The 19,309-nt window shown below is 45.2% G+C and overlaps 1 protein-coding gene across 1 annotated transcript in view; it reads left to right on the top strand.

Annotated features, from left to right (window-relative positions):
* Positions 1-19,309, top strand: part of LOC308431053 (beta-galactosidase-1-like protein 2) — a 44,122-nt gene that overhangs the window by 22,504 nt on the left and 2,309 nt on the right. The window contains exons 6-17 of the mRNA XM_080930393.1: positions 2,402-2,494; positions 5,143-5,224; positions 9,068-9,138; positions 13,631-13,715; positions 14,914-15,051; positions 15,624-15,704; positions 16,207-16,313; positions 16,891-17,031; positions 17,281-17,352; positions 17,579-17,657; positions 18,651-18,738; positions 19,056-19,167. Of these exons, the coding sequence (XP_080786519.1) occupies positions 2,402-2,494; positions 5,143-5,224; positions 9,068-9,138; positions 13,631-13,715; positions 14,914-15,051; positions 15,624-15,704; positions 16,207-16,313; positions 16,891-17,031; positions 17,281-17,352; positions 17,579-17,657; positions 18,651-18,738; positions 19,056-19,167 (1,149 nt within the window). The remainder of the gene's footprint in view (positions 1-2,401; positions 2,495-5,142; positions 5,225-9,067; positions 9,139-13,630; positions 13,716-14,913; positions 15,052-15,623; positions 15,705-16,206; positions 16,314-16,890; positions 17,032-17,280; positions 17,353-17,578; positions 17,658-18,650; positions 18,739-19,055; positions 19,168-19,309) is intronic.

Below are 19,309 nucleotides of genomic sequence, written 5' to 3'. Positions count from 1 at the left end.
TGTCGAGTTATTTCATGGAACTGCATTCTTTATCTGTCTTTTCTGGAGGATACTTCAGGTTATCCAGCACTCATTTCAACTTGGGGAGTCAATTACACACTCACCGTGAAGGAATCAACTCCTTCAACTTCCCTTTGTTGTAAATTTATTTCTGTATTTTTTTTCAAGATGAAGCGTTTCCAGTTCACAAGTGTTTTCTTTTAGTGCATTGAACATATTATCCCACTGTCTTTTGACTTGCAGCTGGGGTCTAGCTGGCAGCTTTGCTGGCAGTGTTCTGTAAAGCGATACGTCATTTTACTCACATATCCCATTCTCCCTCCCTCGTACTTCCAACCATTTGGTTTCATAACACATCACTATGTAGGACTTTCTGAGATTTGGGGTATTTCTCGCTCTGTCTCTCTGTCTCTCTCTCTCATCTATATCTATCTATATGTATCTGTGTGTATGTATGTTCATATGTACACACACACGCACACACACACACACACACGCTCATATGTCTTTGACTTTCTTTAAATTTGAGGGATTTTCAACTTTTTTCTACCCTTTTCCCTTTTCATTTCCCTCTCTTTCCTCCCTCCCTCCATATCTCCCTCTCTCCATCTCTTTCCTTTTTCTGCCTGCCCCCCTTTTAAAAGTTTTGATAGGTTTTGCTCTCAAACTCAAATTCATGCTATACACAGTCTGGTCTTAAATTCATAATTCTCCTAATTTGGCTTCCCGAAGTTCTGGGATTACAAGTGCATGCTACCATGCCTGGTCAGCCATTAATGCCTTAAATGTCCTTTCTATACATTTCCTTTTTTAATTTAAATTTTTATGTGAACGTTATAATTGTACCATTTCCACCCTCTCCTCTTTGATCTCTTCCATGTTCCTCCCACTGGAATTATTGACCTCTTCTTTAAATATGTATAATATGTGTGTGTGTGTGTGTGTGTGTGTGTGTGTGTAAACATCCATATATATGAAATGCATATTTAATTTAGGGTTGCTGAGTTCATTTAGGGTTGCTCTATATCTGTGTACCGAGTGCTGACAACTGTTACTGGATAACCCACTGGGGGACTTGTCTCTAGAGAAGACTGACTTTTCCTGTCCTAAGAGCCATTCATTGCCTGAAGCTCTTCATCTTGGGGTCTGGCATTTTCTCCTCCTCCTCCTTTTTCTCCATGTCAGAGACTAAGTGTATTGGTCTGATAAATGGTATCACCTAAGTTCACTAGGCCCTGCTCACATTTTTTTTCATTAATTTTTCTTTTTTTTCCCTTAAGGTAGATAACGTCAAATGATTGTTTTCAAGTTTATTTATTGTCTGCCTTGTTGAGTAAATCTGTTGTGTGCATATATATGCACATGTGTATGTGATATATATATATATATATATATGTATGTATTATATGTGCATGCACACACACACACATATTCTTTGTTCAAAGCCCTCTTAATGTCCTCTTATCTCTCCATCCTTTCCATAAAATCAAGCCTTGCCCTTTCCCCTTTTTTTGGTATGTAGTTCTGAGCATCCAACCTAGAGCCTGACATGTACTAGGAAAGTTTCGAGTATTTTCTACTGGATTATGTCCCCAACTTCCATGTTTCTTTATTTGTGTGCGTATGTTTGCCCCACGTTTTTGGTTTGACAATAGGCATTAAGAAATCACCGTTCCCTGTTTCTGCAGATGGTCAGGGAAGGCCATCACCAATTGGTGGGGTTTTGAGATTAGAAGATCAGTCCAGGATGCAGAGATACAATCTCTCATCCGTCTCGTACCCGAACACTGATTTCATTTACAAGTCCTCATGTCCCCAGAAGTCTTGTTGCAGTGTCTCACCATATTCTCTGGCCCATAATTGTATTGCTCCAGTCAATCACAGGTCTGTAGTCTTCTTTGGTGTTAATACACTACTCCATCTGCTACTGCCTTCTTCAGCTTCCGGCCTGGGTCCCAAGTCATCTGAGATGGAAGCCACTGTACCAGGCAGTTCACAGGCAGGCCAGGACATTGCAAATGAGCTTCATTTTCTACTTCCATTCTGGGGGTTGGAAGTGGGCTTTGAGATGCTTTCTCTTAATCACACCCTGCTGCACACAGGAGAGCCCGGGGCCAAAGCTGAGTACCAACATGACAGATTTCCCACTATCACTTGCAGTGGCTTCCTGATTGGTGGTTTCCAGCACTATTCTAGTTAGTCTGTGGTTGTTTGACGTTTCCACGGGAAGACATGGCTTGATGTCCTTGCTTTGATGTCTGATGATGTCACTCCCAATTACACACAGTCTGTTGAGGTTCTTGTTGTCAGTATAATGTGTTACTAGTAATTTGTTATGGGTGTAGTTTAGATATGATGGTCCCCGTGACCCCTTTAGCTTCTGTTTATCTCTCTCCTCCAGTATAAGCATGGGGGACCTATCATAGCGGTGCAAGTGGAGAATGAATACGGCTCCTATAACAAAGACGGCGCATACATGCCTTACATCAAGAAGGTAAGAGTCACTGCATTCATGTCCTCGCATTCCTTCCTCTAAACTGTATTCCAGACTGTGACATGTTGCCCTAACACTTTCCTCAAATTAGCACACCATGTCTTCCACCACCACTTATCAATCAGTGAAATGTTCTCCATAGCTCATCTCAGCAGCACTGTCGCTCACTTACCCTTTATCCATTGAGGTTAGAGGGTTAGCTATAGGGCACATCCAGTGTGCAGGGACTGGGAAGAAAGGAATTGCCTTAATTAAACGAAGGTGATGGAGGCTCTGTGGAATGTCTGTCTTAGCCCAGCATAAAGCCACATTTGCGTTTGAACATAGATTTAATTGAGGAAATGTAAAAACAAAAAACAAAAAAACCAAAAAAAAAAAAAAAAAAAAAAAAAAAAGCCCGATCATCTACATCTATACATGATGCTCATCAGATGGATTTCTGGGGTGGTGCTCCGACATGGCACCGTGGAGTGAGTGAACTGCTGATGTCATTCACTTGGCATGACAGGCAGGGAAGGATGGTGGGGTGACATCAAAGAGAGGCCCGGGATTCACATCTGTTTCTGTTTTTGTGGTTTCACCTGGTAGTTGAGGCTTTGAACAAATACTTCAGTTTTCATAAGCCCCCCCCCCCCTTCTCTTACATAAAGCAGGCTAAAAGGAGTGCCTGCATCTTTTTTTATCACGTGAAATCGGGTGGCCCGACACTGTTGTAGGTAAACAGTAAGTTGTCAATAAATGGCTTTGATAGAGTCACTGGCATTTGTTTCAGTGTACCCCGGAGGGCTGGCCATGGTGGGACTGAGGAAGTAGGAAATGGACTCTGGATCTGTGTGACTAAAAGCCGATGACATTGGTTCAGGTGCTCCGGACAGCATGTCTACTGCTTTCAACCCCACTTTCCATCTAGAAATAATGTCTGTTCTTACAGACTGGAGACTGAAGCCCAGGGGCTCCAATTCCTAGTCCCAGGCTTCCTGTCCCCTCCTTCTCACTTGAGGAGAGCGCTCAGCAGGGTACCAGCTGTCTAGGAAGGGTGGCATTCCCTAAGCTGGAGAGAGGCAAAGGCAGACTTTGTCCACACCCTGGACAAAGCATGTGTCTCACTTTCTTGTTTTGAGTCACCTAGAAAAAGCTAAGCCTGCACTCCAGAGCATCCCTTGCTGCAGTCCTCTGTCAGACTCCCTGGAGCCCTGGGCCTCTCCTGCAGTTGTTTATCAAGGATGCAGCTGCAGACGAAGCTCTGAGGAGCATCAGGAGTGGAGAGTGTCTCCTTAGGGGACCTAGTCTACACAGCCTTGCTTCCCTGGTGCCAAGAGCTCAGCCTGAGGAGGCTCTTGGGAGGATCCCTTCCTCAGCTACCATGCAACTTCTCCTGGGTAGGTTGGCAAGATGGGCATCCTGCCGACATCGAATGACCTTGGGCATGACCTCCCTCTGCTTTCTGAGCCCCACTCTCAAGTGCAAAATGAACACAAAGTTGCCCTTTCCTAAGGCTTCTGAGAGCTCTGTGCTTGGCAGGTGGCTGGCACTTAGGAAATAGTAATTGGCCTATAAAGGGCAAAATTAAAAAAAAAACAATGTCTTTAAATGTAAGGGTATAGAAAATGTAGTGTTCTGTGTCAGTGAGGAACTAGTCAGGGAGTCAGAGCTTGGTTCAGGGCTTTTAATAGAGATCACAGCAATATTCCTCTCGGATTGAATGCTCCAGCTCCTGCCATCCCGACTTGGAGCCCCTTCTGTTTTGTCCTTGTAGTACACGGGATTTGGCATTTATTGTACACGTTACCCTTCTGTTTCGAGAAGAACTCAGTCGAGAGAAATAGTCTTGTCATTGTAAACCCACCTTTGCAGGATCCTTGGGAGCCCGAAGTCCCAGAGCGGAAGCTGTGTGGGTGGACATGTTTTGAGTTCAGCGCCACCTCTCCCACGACCTCCGTAACTGACCATACTTCATTCAGCCTCTCTGATGCTTTGCTTATGCTGTTCAGATGCTGGCTATGAAGAGTGAAGGAGACAGTCCCAGTGCTTAGTGTCATGGCTAATGTTCTCATGTTAGCGGCTCTTCCTAGTGGCAGCAGTCCTATTGGTCCTCCGACAGCGGGCTTTAGTTATGCCCTCCAAGGGATGCTTCCAGTTCTTCTGGGCATGGGCGGTACTCTATAGGCACGCCGCTGAGGTATGGCTGGGCCCTCATTGCTCTTGCCGTTGAGTACGCTCACACTGGCTCAGAGTAGGGAAGAGACAAGCTGCTTGTTCATGCTGTGGATTAAGGGGGAAGTATAGTGTTCCCCCGGCGACCTCACCTTCTCAGCGGAGTTCCTCAGTCAGTTGTGTGGTGTAATAGCATGGCATATACCCTCCCTGAGCCAGCCTCTGAACAAGCTTGTGTGCATCCTGGAACTGATCAGGCCTACAGAAGCAGCCAAGGCCTGCCATAGCTCAGCAGGCATGTTCTCGGTCACACTTGGAAAGCAAGCAGTTATTGGAACTTGGCTGAATATCGTGGGCTTAGATAACGTGCAGTGAAGTACTCTGGCTAGATTTTTCTCTCTTGCTCTGTAGACTACCTGGGCTTCAGCAGTGACCCCACAGGAGCGTCAAACAGTGAGAACAGATTTTTAACTCATTTTTTATCCCCCAAACAGGCTTTGGAAGACCGTGGCATCATTGAGATGCTCCTGACCTCAGACAACAAAGATGGCCTGGAAAAAGGCGTGATTCATGGAGGTACCTGGAGGAGGCTGCCTGCCTCACTCTTGTACACAGCTCCCTGGGCATGGTCTGAGATATAAACAGGGGTTCCTTTTGTGCTTTGGAGAAAGGCACCCCCTATGACCCTTTTCTCTTCTGTTTAGCAAATGTCTTACCAAGGATCTTCCAAATGCCCAAGTACCCAGCCAGCTGTATCTGCTCCTTGTTCTTGCTGAGCTCATAACATTGCAGATGGCTTCCCCCGTAGGCCAGTTTCTGTTTATTGGAAAATGGCAGCTCCATTTCCCTTCAAGTACACCAAACCTTGTGGTTTGGTGTGCCCTGTCCTGCTGGACACAGCAGCCACTGGGCACATCCTTTAAATTTTAATTATAATTTACTATTTTTTTTTTACTCACTTTACATCCCACTCACTGACCCTTTCTGGTCACCCCCTCCCACAATCCTTTCCCCATCCTCCTCCTCCTGGCAGGTGTTCCGCCCCCCCATTTCCCCTTCCCTGGGCACTTCAAGGCTCTTTGAAACTAGCCGCTTCCTGCCTTTTTTTAAAAAAATGTACCCGGAACTCGGATGTGGTTCGCTGCCTCAGCCTTACCCACCCCACCTGCAAGGCCACAATGATCCCACTGACTTTTGTCGCTTCACTGACCCCTCAAGCAGCCTTTTCTCAGTGTAGCAGTCTGTGCCCATATTTAAGAATGTAACCCTGGAGATGGGCCTGGGGCACACCCCTGAATCCCAGCACTAGGGAAGTTCGGCAAGAAGGCTGTGAGTTTGAGGCCAACCTGGGATACATAGTTCCAGGCCAGACAAGACCACATAGCAAGACCCTGTGTCTCACAGCCAAGGGAACAGCCAGGATCATCTTGATCTACTGTGTGGCTTCCACGTGCTTCAGGGAGATAAGAGAGATAGATGTACACACTCTGAATGGCCACACAGGCTCCTCACACAGCAGCAAGCCCTGCATGCCCCTTCTCGCTTCCATCCCACAGCCTTCCCCCACTGCCCGCTCCCATAGCCCTGAACATGACCCTGAGAACAGCCCACTGGAACATGCACCCCCTCGAAAGGCTCGGCCCACTACTTTTTCCCTTTTAACCTTTGGGATAGTCCGCTTACTTTATGTCTCTAGCTCACAGCAGCAGAGCTCTGTGGGCCTCGGGCTGTCTCAGACGGTCTGCACTTGAACATGTATTCATCCGCAGTTGGTGCACAGGTCGACTGAGCCCTCCTGTAAGTCATCGTGGGTGTCTTTCTGGGGGCCATGCTACTCTGACAGCACCTCCTCCTGTCTGTTTTGTTTGCTTTGTGTTTCCCTCTCTAGACTGACCTGTTCATAGATGGGGCTTTTCTCTTGGTATCCCTTTCACAGTGCCTGGCTTGGTTATTTCTGGGAATGACGAATGGGTAGATGAAGAGGAAAAGGCTCTTACCTACAGAAAGCACAGTGAATAAAAAGACATTGACTCTTCTTGGAGGTGACAAAGATCAGCAGTGATTCCTGTTGCTTCCACAAGGTGGCAGCATCTATTCATGTTTATTACCAAGGCTTTAGAAATTGACACCTGTCAGACTTGTGGGCTCCAATCCTTGGGCCCTCGAGGCCACTGCTGCCTAAAATGATGATTTAAAAAAAATTTATAAAGTTAAAAACATTAACTCACATAGCCTATCAGTACAACAACAATAATAATAGTAATAGTAATAGTAATAGTAATAATAATAAAAACTTAACAAGAAATACACCTTTCTCCTCATCCAATTCCCCAGAAATAGTCATCTCGAACTGTAAGCTTTTCTTCCAGCTCCAACCTTCCTGTTTTTATACAACTTGCACATGCAACTCTACATCTATTGATTTCAGATTCTGAAGCTGCCCTGTGGTGCTGAAGAGTATGGTGGGGCTTCCCCTGGTCTCTCTCACACGTTCCCCTTCTTGCTAGTACAGTTCAGTGCTGGTGTGCATTTTGGCTGCAGGACTGCTGGGTGGGGTGTGCTGCTTTGCGGCATGAGAACCAGGTAGCCAGTCTCACCTTGAGTGGACTCAGGATCCCGTCTGATTTTCTCGTTGTCTCAGATATCCTGCCCCACCCCCTGTGCCTTCTCTTTTCTTGCTTTGTGCAGGCTGTTTTCAAACTCATGATCCCTTTGCCCTGGTCCCCTGAGGGATGTCGTGATGGAACTACATGCATGTATCATGCATGCAGCGCATCCTCACTTCTGTCCCCAGCCTTAGCTTTCCCCTCTCTCTTAGCAAATATCACAGTAGAGGCCCCCCAAGCTCCCATGTTACCCCTCCTTTGCTTTTAAATCCCTTATCTGTTCCTTTTATCAGTTCTGCTTGCCCTGACTTCCTGTTACTCTTCTTCCTGGTGTGGTGTTTAAAGATTATACAGGAGGTGAACAGGCACCCTTCCCTGTGGGGTTAATGGAGCTATGAGTATTGTTAACATAAGGAAACTCACGTGTCAGTGTCTAGAAATGCTGTTTTTATCCATGTATAGAAGCTGCCTCTGGCTTCTTGCACAGATGTTGGATTCGAGGCCTGCGCAGGAGCCCCTGTGCTCAGGGATCCCCTCCAGTCTTCCCTCTACCTCTCATCCCCATGCCCCTAGAGGACTGTTTCCAAGAGCATATGAACGTCACTGAAGGGATGGGTTCCGGTGCAAAGGAAGCTTGACTGCAGGGCTGTGAGGATGCCTGTGCTGGAGGGGGTCCCTTCAGAGAGGAGGAGGGGGTCCCTTCAGAGAGGAAGAGGGGGTCCCTTCAGAGAGGAGGAGGGGGTCCCTTCAGAGAGGAAGAGGGGGTCCCTTCAGAGAGGAGGAAGGACTAACTTGGGGAAATCTGATAGACATATTTCACATCCCCAGGGTTCCCTCAACACTTTGCCTTTGCTCACACCCCTTCTCCCCTTCTGCATCTTACTCCTTTCTAATTTTTTATTTGATGAGGATGTCAGGATGGCATTGGGTTGACTTTGAGCTTCAACCTTTACTTTCGAATAGGCTTCCTGAAGGGAGTGGCTAACTTTAGAAAGGGAGGGGGATCTTCCCCTGAGGATTGCAGGAGGACAGTGACATCACGGGCTTGGTGAGAGGGAGCCTGGGTTTGTAACCCTACTCTGCCGCTCACAGGTTGTGGACCAGGTGGGAAGTTTCTGTACCTTCAGAGCCTTAGCTTTGTTTTCTTCACTGGTTGGCAGGGCCTGCTGTCCTGGGTGCTAGGGCTGCCCATTCTGCCTTAGTTACTCTGAAGCTTATTCATCTGACACTGGCCGTGCAAATGACAGTAAGCAGGCTAGGGTCCTTGGAATCATGTTCCTCAGCTGGCTGTGGCTGTGGCAGGGTCACGGACATCAGTAGCATTTTTCTTGAGCACATGTTTTGCTTCTGGAAAACGGTCTGAAATACTGGTTGACTTTCTTTTTTAAATAAACACATTATGGAACAGTAGACAGTGAGTCCTTACCAAGAAATGAGACATGAGCCTTCATCGGGACTATTGTTGCTCTTGGTGTACAAAGGGTTTGCCTTTGGGGTGCAGCGTAGAGCTCGGGCTCTGGTTCTTAGGATGGTAGTTCAGATGAGACTTTCCCCGGGCTGCAAACATTATAGTCAGTAAAAATCAGATGCTGAGTTTCTGGCTTCGCTCTGTGTTAACTGTGGAGTTTGTAAGAATAACAACACAGGCAAGTCTTTTGCCATCACCAGAGATAATTTCTAATGGAAGGCAGGAAACAATGTCCACACTAGCTTTTTTCTTGTTTTATGCTGGTGGACTGAAGATTTGAGTACTTCAGAAGGTCTTGTGACTCCATGACTAAGCTTTGTTTTTCCTTCTCCACTGCCTTCCCAGTGCTGGCCACCATCAACTTACAGTCCCAACAGGAGCTGATGGCACTAAACAGTGTTCTCTTATCTATACAGGTAGGTCTGGCCCAAGGGATGCTGTGAATCTTTTAGCTTGAGGGCAGGGATTCCACATGCCTGCATGGGGCCAAGACATCTGTGACGGAGAGAGGACTCTTAGCTCTCCCAGTCTCTTGGTTCATGGATGGGAGGGAGGTAGCTTAGAAACCTTGCTCTAAAGTGTTGCTGGGTAGATTGACACCATCCAAGTGTGTTGCATTCTTTTGAGAAGGGCACCTTTTGAAGCTTTTGGCTTTTATGTTCTCTACAAGCCCCAGAATTTCCTTGAGATATTGAGAGATAAACCTCTCCATCTTGTACTATAGAAGGCATCTGGCCTTAACTTTTAAGGCTTTATTGGCATTGGGCATATTTCTGTTATCCATAATATGGGAAGCCTGGTTTATTACAGGTCAGTAAATGAGAGAGGTTTCTGGGTGTATTTCAACTTCCTCAGACTGTTCCAGCTGATGCCTCTAGGTTGTGTGTCTCTCTAAACAGACAGTTGTGATTGAGGCTGAGCTGTATCTCATGTGCAGAACATATAACTCATCTCTGCCAGGCTTGCTGAAAGGTGTGACTTCCCCCAAGTTGTCCCACCACCTGTATATCTGCCATGGTCCTCAGCCTAGAGGAAACGGATAGATTCTATTGACAGTGGATAGATGCCTGTCAGAATACTGGGCCAATGGTGTAGGAATACTTGTGATCCACTGAGTAGACTTTTTGTTCCAGCTACTGGTTTTTCAAAGTAGAGATGATATCCCCAGGTGAGATGACTATGTGGGTATGGTGTGGCTACTCCTGCAGTATAGATGGAGGCCAGAACAGTTGGAAAGGTTCCTAGGAGGAGGGCAAGTCTGATCTCTGGTAGACTATCCAGAGGGAGGGACCATGCATATCCCTCTCTGAAGTGTGTGTGTTCAGGTGAAACCCTCTCTTCTCATTTTCTTTCTTCCAGTATTGGCCCAAGTTTATTTTCTGTCTGTAGAGGTGTTTGATCTGTCTTACCTCATAACTGATCATAAGAACTTGGCCCTGTGGTGTCTGTAATCTACTTGGGAAGAGAGGCTTATGATATCTGGTCTCAAAGTGGTTAAGCTGAGTTGCAGTTGAGGGAAGTACAGATGTTTGGAGCTGCTCAGTACCCACTTGGTCACTCTGTAGTGAGGCTGTGCAGACACTGCTTGGCTGCTCTGCGTCTCTGATTTGCCTTTAGTTGTGTAGGTATAATGAGACCCTTGTCTTGCAGAAGGCAATATTTGAGCACCTCACCATACTGATGATGGAAAGGGTCTCTGCTGCTGATCTCTAGACAACTTACCATGTCAGTGCTGTTAGGCTGGCCGTCATCAGCAGAATGGCGCTGCTGAAGTACTTTCTTAAATAGTCTGTGACATCTGCCCTTTTGTTTTTGTTTTTATTGGATATTTTCTTTACTTACATTTCAAATGTTTCCTCTTTCGTAGTTTCCCCTCTGGAATCCCCCTATCCCACCCTCTTCCCCTGCCTCTATGAGAGGCACCCTACCCACCCACTCCCTCCCACCTTCCTGCCCTGGCATTCCCCTACACTGGGGTATTGAGCCTTCACAGGGTCAAGAACCTCTCCTCTGGTTGATGCTTGATATGGCCATCCTCTGCTACATATTCTGCTGTAGCCATGGGTCCCTCCATGTGTGACCTTTAGTGGTTTAGCTTCTGGGGGCTCTGAGGGGGGTTTTGTTGATTGAAATTGTTGTTCTTCCTGTGGGATTAAAAACCCATTCTGCTCCTTCATACTCTTTTCTAACTCCTTCACTGGGGACCCTATTCTCAGTCCAATGGTTGGTTGAGAGCATCTGACTCTGTAGTTGTCAGGCTCAGGAGACTGCTACATCAGGCACCTGTCAGTAAGCACTTCTTGGCAGCCACAATATTTTCTGGGTTTGGTGACTGTATATGGGATGAATCCCTGAGTGGGGCAGTCTTTGGATGGCCTTTCCTTCAGTATCTGCTCCACACTTTGTCTCTTTATTTCCTCATGTGAATATTTTGTTCCTCCTCTTAAGAAGGACTAAAGCATTTACTCTTTGGTCTTCTAACTTCTTGAGCTTCATGTGGTCTGAGGACTGTATCTTGGGTAATTCCAGCTTTTGGGCTAATATCCACTTATCAGTGAGTGCATACCATGTGTGTTCTTTTGTGATTGTGTTACCTCACTCAGAATGATATTTTCTAGTTTCATCCATTTGCCTAAAAATTTCATAAAGTCATTGTTTCTACTAGCTGAGTAGTATTCCATTGTGTAAATGTACCACACATTCTGTATTCATTTCTCTGTTGAAGAACATCTGGGTTCTTTCCAGCTCTGGCTATTACAAACAAGGCTGATATGAACATAGTGGAGCATGTGTCCCTGTTATATGTTAGAGCATTTTTTAGGTATATGCCCAGGAGTAGTCTAGATGGGTCCTCAGGTAGTACTATGTCCAATTTTCTGAGGAACCACCTGACTGATTTCCAGAGTGGTTGTACCAGCTTTCAAGCCCACCAACAATGGAGAAGTTTTCCTCTTTCTTCACATCTTCTCCAGCATCTGCTGTCACCTAAGTTTTTGATCTTTTCCATTCTGACTGGTGTGAGGTGAAATCTAAGGGATGTTTTAATTTGTATTTCTCTGATGACTAAGGATGTTGAACATTTCTTTAGGTGCTTCTCAGTCATAGATATTCTTCAGCTGAGAATTTTTTTAGCTCTGTCCCTATTTTTTAAAACAGTGTTATTTGATTCTCTGAAGTCTAACTTCTTGTCGATTCTTGGTTGTAGAACATAAGCTATTGGTATTCTGTTCATGAAAATTTCCCTGTGCCTATGAGTTCAAGGCTTTCCCCCACTTTCTCTTCTATTAGTTTCACTGTATCACTTTATGTGGAGGTCCTTGATTCACTTGGACTTGAGTTTTATACAGGGTGATAAAGATGGATCGACTTGCATTCTTCTACAGGCTGACCTCCAGTTGAACTAGCACCATTTGTTGAAAATGCTGTCTTTTTTTCCCACTGGATATTTTTAGCTCCTTTGTCAAAGATCAAGTGACCATAAGTGTGTGAGTTCATTTCTGGTCTTCAGTTTTGTTCCATTGATATACCTACCTGTCTCTGTATGTATACCACACAGCATCTGCCCTTATTTAAAGAAGTGGTTTTGTCTGAAGGGCTTCATTGAATGGACACTGTAGACCCTAGTTTCATCTAGTTCTCATAGTGAGCATGAGCACTAGGTACTATTACTGCTCTCCATGGTCAAGGAGATAGGCAGAGAGGGGACAAAGTACCCAGAAGATGGTCATTTTGGGACTGGTTGCACCACATTGTGCAGGAAGACAATTTGATCCATGCTGGCCTTTTACTTTCTGTTCTCCACGCCATAGAGGCTCTTACAAAAGTAAGCCCACTCTTGGCCCTGGAGGTTTTGGGACATAGTATTTAGACTCTGCTTCTCCCTTTTGGGTGACTAGAATGTGTATAGTATGGCATATTTTGAGATATGAAGAAAAACAAAGCTATCAGCTTGCTAAAATTAGCTTTTAGACATCAGCTTTTCCCCAGGGATAGTTGGCACCTTCTATGCCATGAACCACTAAGTATGCCACATCTCTCTGGAACATATTCTGTTGCATTTTGTGCAATTTCAAATGTCAGGACAGCCCTGAGCGAGGATACTTAATCGGCTGTCTCTGAATAAATGAGGAATACTTACTGGCTCAGCGCCTAATATCTTAGCAGATGAGTCTTTTACACATGCTCAGGGGTTTACAGCTTCTGCAAACATGGTGGAGCCAAGCATAGTTCCGGAATGATCCCTGTATGTCTGGAGAAAGCAGATGTCACTTCACTAGTCTGAGGTAATACCAAGACTTGTTCAGTATCCTAGGCAAGGTGTGAGTCCAACCTGCTGCTGTAGAGCTTGCACCATGAGTAGCTAGTGGCTCTGCTGGGCTCTGAGTCTCTGTGTTAGTTTTGTAAACTGTTGTTTAAGCCAGACCTTATAGAAACCCCTTTATAGCCTGCTGACTTGCTCATACAGAGAAGCAGTGACTTTGGTCTGTCTGCATTCATGGTGTGGCTCTCAGACAAACTCATCCAGAATAGGACATTCTTCTTCCCTGGTTGGCATAGGTGGTCTTGAGCCAGAATGCAAGCTAACCAATGTAGGAAAGAGCATCTAATCAGGTGATGAGTTCTGATGAAAGCTTAGTTTGAGCAGATACTTAGGTTTTCTTGCCAGTATCTGTCATATGCATCATCAAAAGCACATTAGACATTAACTCTGGTAGCCTCTTGTCTGTTATACCAGCAGGTGGTGAGGCCACAAATGGCTGGTGAATGATCCATGCCGTGTGCGTACAAGCCTCTCAGGCAAGGGGTAGATGGTCACAGAGGACAAAGATACTGGGTTCCGTTCAAGAATGGTGCCACCTTTCCGTTTTGATCAGCCTGCCTACCTAATTCTCATTTTGTGGTACCCAGGGGATTCAACCCAAGATGGTGATGGAGTACTGGACAGGGTGGTTTGATTCATGGGGTGGCTCCCACAATATCTTGGATTCCTCTGGTAAGTGTTTTACTTTCCCTATACCTAATATGTGTTGACACTGTGGAAGATTGTGTTTTGCATTCCCTGGCATGGAGTTGTAGGATGCTGAGTTCCCAGGATCATTTGTGTTTAGACTCAGCTCTTTGTATTTTAGAGACTTGGCACTTGAAATAATAATAGGGCTTTCCTCATTGCTTTTACGTGTTTTTGTAAGTAGAAAAAGTAACACATGCACAGTGTAGATATCTGGGAGATGTAGGAAAGTTTAAGGAAGAAATAAAAGTCTGAGTCCAGAACAAGTATTCTAATATATTTAACAGTGCAGGCAGTAATTAGTATATCTCCATCTATGTACCTATAGATAGAGCTAGAAACAGACTGACCAGATCTTCTTCACACATATACACACCATACACACTACATCACACACACACACACACACACACACACACACACACACACACACACACCCACACCATCCTATACTATTGAACATAGAAATTCTTGGTATAATCAGACATCACTGTCTTAAAGAATTTGAAGAGCTCCATTGTATTGATGACTAAACCACCATTTAGTAACTCAGTTCTATAGTGATTACTTAGTTTTGGCTTTGGTAAATTGAATACCACTTAAGCAACATCTTGAAGGTTTGTTGGGATATATTTCCTTAGAATAAAGAATGAATTGCTATGTCAATATAGCTTTAATATATGTATTTACCACTGTCCTTCAGAAAAGACTGTAGCAGCCTACTGGTAATTGCGAAATGAGAATACTCATTTCCTGCAGATTCATCAGTACCAAGGATTAAAATAATTTAAAAAAATTTGCCAGTTCACTGGTCAGTATTAAGTTTTCATTTATTGGATATATTGCTCAAATATATATTAGTTGACCTTTATTTTGTTGTCTGATATTCTTTTTGCATATTGTTGATTTGTTTTTTTGAGTTAAGGGAGGAACTGGGGACACAGGCAGGACTGTCGTGTAATGCAATTCCAGCTTTGTTACACTTCCTTGGGACAGAATAGCCACTAGGAAACATGCTGTCTGCTAGGGTGGAAACAGCTAACTGGCTACAGATTCTCCAGAGAAAGCTGAATGACTTAGTGATGAGTGACCTGCTGGGGACTGGGAACAAGGGGCCTAGTTGGGGCTTTCTTTAGGCTTTGATTCACTGTAAACATCTCTTCTCCTTGCTCTGTCCTTGAAGAGGTCCTGCAAACAGTGTCTGCCATCATCAAAGACGGCTCCTCCATCAACCTGTACATGTTCCATGGAGGCACAAATTTTGGCTTCATAAATGGAGCCATGCACTTTAATGACTACAAGGCTGATGTGACCAGCTATGGCAAGTATCTTGGGTGGTTCTCCCGGTCCTCTCCAGTGTTGGTGGATCTGTCACTTCTGATGGAGAATCCTTTAGAAACAGTTTCTTGGTCCTTTCATGTCTTTGGTTATGTAATAACCAGGGAAGATAGAGGCTGTATCTGAGTGTCACCTCTACACTTCCAGAGCTGTAGGTGCCTGTGAAGAGCTTATTCTGATGGGAGAGCTGTTTGGAGGAGCAAGGGAGGGGAGGAAAGTCTAGAGTGAGAAGGATGGGGATAGACTTCCCCTCTCTCAGACCCTTGGGAAGATGTGATCTTGGCCTTCTGACTGAGAGTTCTCAGGAAGTAGAAGAGATGTTCCTTTATATCTACTTGCAGTTAAATTAGAGTATCATGCTGTACTTATGGGTACTTTTGTAGTACTTGGTATGTACCTTAGTTTGACTGAATGGTTCATATTAAACTCTTCAAAATTGCTGGTCTGAGAACTCTGTTCCTCCCTTCCGAGTTCCTCCTTTTTTTTTTTTTTTTTTAATCCCTTTGCACTGTTCTGGGGACAGGAGAGCCTGAAAGGTCCGTGGGTGTCTTGCAGACTATGATGCTATATTGACAGAGGCTGGAGACTACACTGCCAAATATACCAAGCTTCGAGAACTCTTTGGAACCTTCTCAGGTACAAACAAGGAACAGAATCAAACATCCACTTGGGCCCCTTGCTTTTGCTATAACCCATTGGAATTTCGGCTGTCTTCCTATCCTACCTCAACTCTAGCTAGTTCATATTCAAGAATGTCCTAGACTACTATGAATGTATCTCAGTGGTAGAACCTTTGCCCAGCATGCATAAGGTCCTGTGTTTCATCTGGCCTACTGCCAAAAAAATAAATAAGCAAATAATAAAACCAATATTCTAGACAAAGCAGGATTGAGAGATTATTGTCATCATTCTGTGCCTTTTGTATCTGACTCATGCTAAGCCTATTTATGCCATATAGAAGACACAGATAAGCCCTGCCCTTGCCCAGGCCTCATTCTCTAGAGTGATTTAAGCTCCGAGTAGGGCCGGTGGTTGATCTTGGTGCCAAGATGAAAGGAGTGCACGGGACTGTGGGTATGAGGCTGGCGAAGGGAATGATGATTGAATCTTTAAGGGAGGGCCATGGTTCTTATTGCAGGTGTTCCTCCGCCTCCTCCACCTGAGCTTACTGCTAAGATGGTCTATGAGCCAATGAGTCCATCTTTCTACCTGTCACTGTGGGATGCTATCCTGTACATGGATGAGGTAAGTACTGCAGGCTGGGCATCAGGGATAGTTACTATGCAGACAGGACCCAGGAACTTTCCCAATGGTGTTTCCGGATGAGAAAAACCCACTTAGTGGCATTGAGGGCTCTGGTTAGAGTCCAGAGAACTGAGTGAAGAGAATATATTGGTACTGCAGTGAGGATTGGGAAGGTATAGAAGGGCTTGAATCTGGTGTTTACTCTCTAGCATCATGGGTAGGCCTTTCCGTAGGTCATGAATAGGGTGAGGAGCAGGGGATGGGATAATCCTTCTCCTGTGGAGAGGAAAGAAAAAACCTGATACAGTTTATTCTGTTGTGATGCTGGCTTTAGGATTCAATGACATCATGGTGGCTTCAAGATTCTGGTAGATTGCAGGACTCTAGTGAAATCTCCCTTTTTCTATTCTTATTCATGGTTCTGGGGAACCATTAGTTTAAGCTAGTAGGAAGGTGGAACAGAGAAAAAGAGGTTAGAACATCTTTCCATCCGGTCCCTGATATCCTTGCCGCTCATGTGAAAACTTAAAATTAGGAGCTGCTTGACCCCCCTCCCTTCTTGTGTCTTATTATATAGCCAGTCACATCTGAGACACCCATCAACATGGAGAACCTGCCAGTAAACAATGGTAATGGGCAGGCCTTTGGGTATGTTCTGTACGAGACCACCATCTTTTCATCTGGCGTCCTCAGTGGCGTCGTGCGTGACAGAGGACAGGTACGAGCATCTCTTCAGAACTCATGGGACTTTGTAGTGACTAGGGATGGCAGTATACACATTATTTTCTGCCTTCTGGATAGCTGTTTTCAGTATGTAGTTCACACGATCTTTCCATTATAACCATGGTGGTCCTTTTCCTCTATGCATTCTAAGCACCTTCATAATCCCAGCGATATTTGTTTTTTGGTTTAGCAGAGGTTCTTCTCCCTCTTGTTGACCGTGATTTTCATCTGTTCACTTTGGCAGGTCTTTTTGAATAGAGTATCCATAGGATTTCTGGACTATAAAACTACGGAGATCACTATTCCCTTGACCCAGGTTTGTTATCCTAGGGATCTGGGTGATGGTAGGAGTCAAAGGAGGAAGATCAGGAATCCAGGAGACTACATAATTAAAAACTGGAGAGAGAAGGGCACACATAGCTTTCTGACCAGTTGGGGGCTCTCACTTCCATTCTCAGAGCATAGGGAATGACTGGGAACACAGATTCCCTGGTGTAGCTGAGTTGTCAGGCGGTGATAACTGGCCACTGTGTTCCTGGCAGGGTTACACCATACTGAGGATCTTGGTGGAGAATCGTGGGCGAGTCAACTACGGAAATAACATTGACAGCCAACGCAAAGGTGGGTCCTAGTACAGACCAGGAGAAAAGCCATTGCCACTCTTCAGACTTATCTGTCTGTTCTCCATCGAGTCCATTAATGGGCCACTGGGCTCACTCAGGGAGTGGTTTCTGGAGGCCTATTGCAGAATGGTGGATCTTGGAGACCCACTGCAAGAGAGGCAATTCATGGAGGCTTATTGAAGGGAGATGGTGCCTGGCTTATTTACATATAAGTCCTGGTTAATGGGTCACAGTGGTTGGGCGACTTTCCCTTTAGGGCTTTAGAACTGTATGGTGCTTGTGCCCCTGGAGAAACTTCCGTAAGCCCTGAGATGCCCTCTTCATCATTTTTTCTCCTGAAATTTACTTTGGTAGAAGTGGGCCTCTGCTTTCAGGATTGTGAGGAGGGAGCAAGGAATAAGAATATCTTGGAGTCCATGGAAGGGTATTGGACCCCTGCCTTCTTGGGTCTTCACACTGAATTTCTGTTCTTCATCTCCCTGAGAAAAACTGAGGGAATAGGCAGTGCCAGGCATGGCAATAAGCAACTGCAGAATATTGCTACCTGTTCATCATCCAGATGTCTTTAATCTTTAATCTTTAAACTTAAATGGAGAGTTCCTTGGTGAGTGACCCGGTCTTTTAGTCTGAGACCCTCACAATACCATAAAGTTAGGCCACTGAGCCAAGTGCAGGTTTCCCTGGAAAGAGGCCAGGAACTAGATGTTACACACTGACATCTCAACTCTGTCACTGTCCTTGGATGTACTGTTCTTCATGACAAATTCTGTGGCTTGACACACAGTGGTCTTATCTATTGCTATACCTTTAACATCTCTAGGGAGGCTTTAGTTCAAGTGTAGAGTACCTTAGGCTGCACATGCTTTAGGAAAGATGCTTGCCTCAGCTTTTCTGGCACATCCACACATGCCCAGGCTGCAGCAGAGTCACCTCCCTTCTGATTTGGGGCTTGCTCATCTTTTACTTTTTTATTTTTGCCCACTCTCCCTAGGTTTAATTGGAAATCTTTATCTGAATAATAAACCCCTGAAAAACTTCAAAATCTACAGCCTGGATATGACAAAGCAGTTCCTTCAGAGGTGGGTCCCTATGAGTCTGGTTTATGAGGTCATAGCTAATATGTAGCAAGAGCCAGGAATACCCTGGCCTCTCAGAGGCTACAGTGACCTACCTAAGGTAAGGGTAGGACCAGAACTGGAACCCATGGAGATGGGTTTACAAACTGGGAAGTGCCCACCCTGTTCTCTTGCTGCTACCCTATAACCTGGTTGGGTGTGGGTGGTCTTAGGGCCTTGTTGGGGGAAGGACCCATGTGTGCCTTTGGGATTAGATGCAGGTCTGGAGGCAGATATGAGATGGTCCTTTCCTCCTTTTTCTGTTTATATCCTGTCCTTAGGTTCGACATGGACAAGTGGAGTGCCATGCCCAAAGAGCTTACCTTTCCTGCTTTCTTCCTGGGCGCCTTGTCAGTTGGCATTTACCCTTCTGACACATTTTTAAAGTTAGAGGTTTGTAGGACCCCTTTCCTCTCCTGTTCTCTCATTTTCCTAGAGCTCTGAGGCAAGCTGACTTGGATAGAGTTTTCTGTAACACCTGGGCCGGAAACCTCCATGTATTTCTTTATCACCCCACATGATAGAGATTCTATGA

This window comes from Micromys minutus (genome assembly GCF_963924665.1).
Source record: "Micromys minutus genome assembly, chromosome: 16".
In the NCBI taxonomy this organism is placed as follows: Eukaryota; Metazoa; Chordata; class Mammalia; order Rodentia; family Muridae; genus Micromys; species Micromys minutus.
Note: the sequence above shows the minus strand (reverse complement) of the source record. Positions and strands in the feature narration are given on the sequence as shown.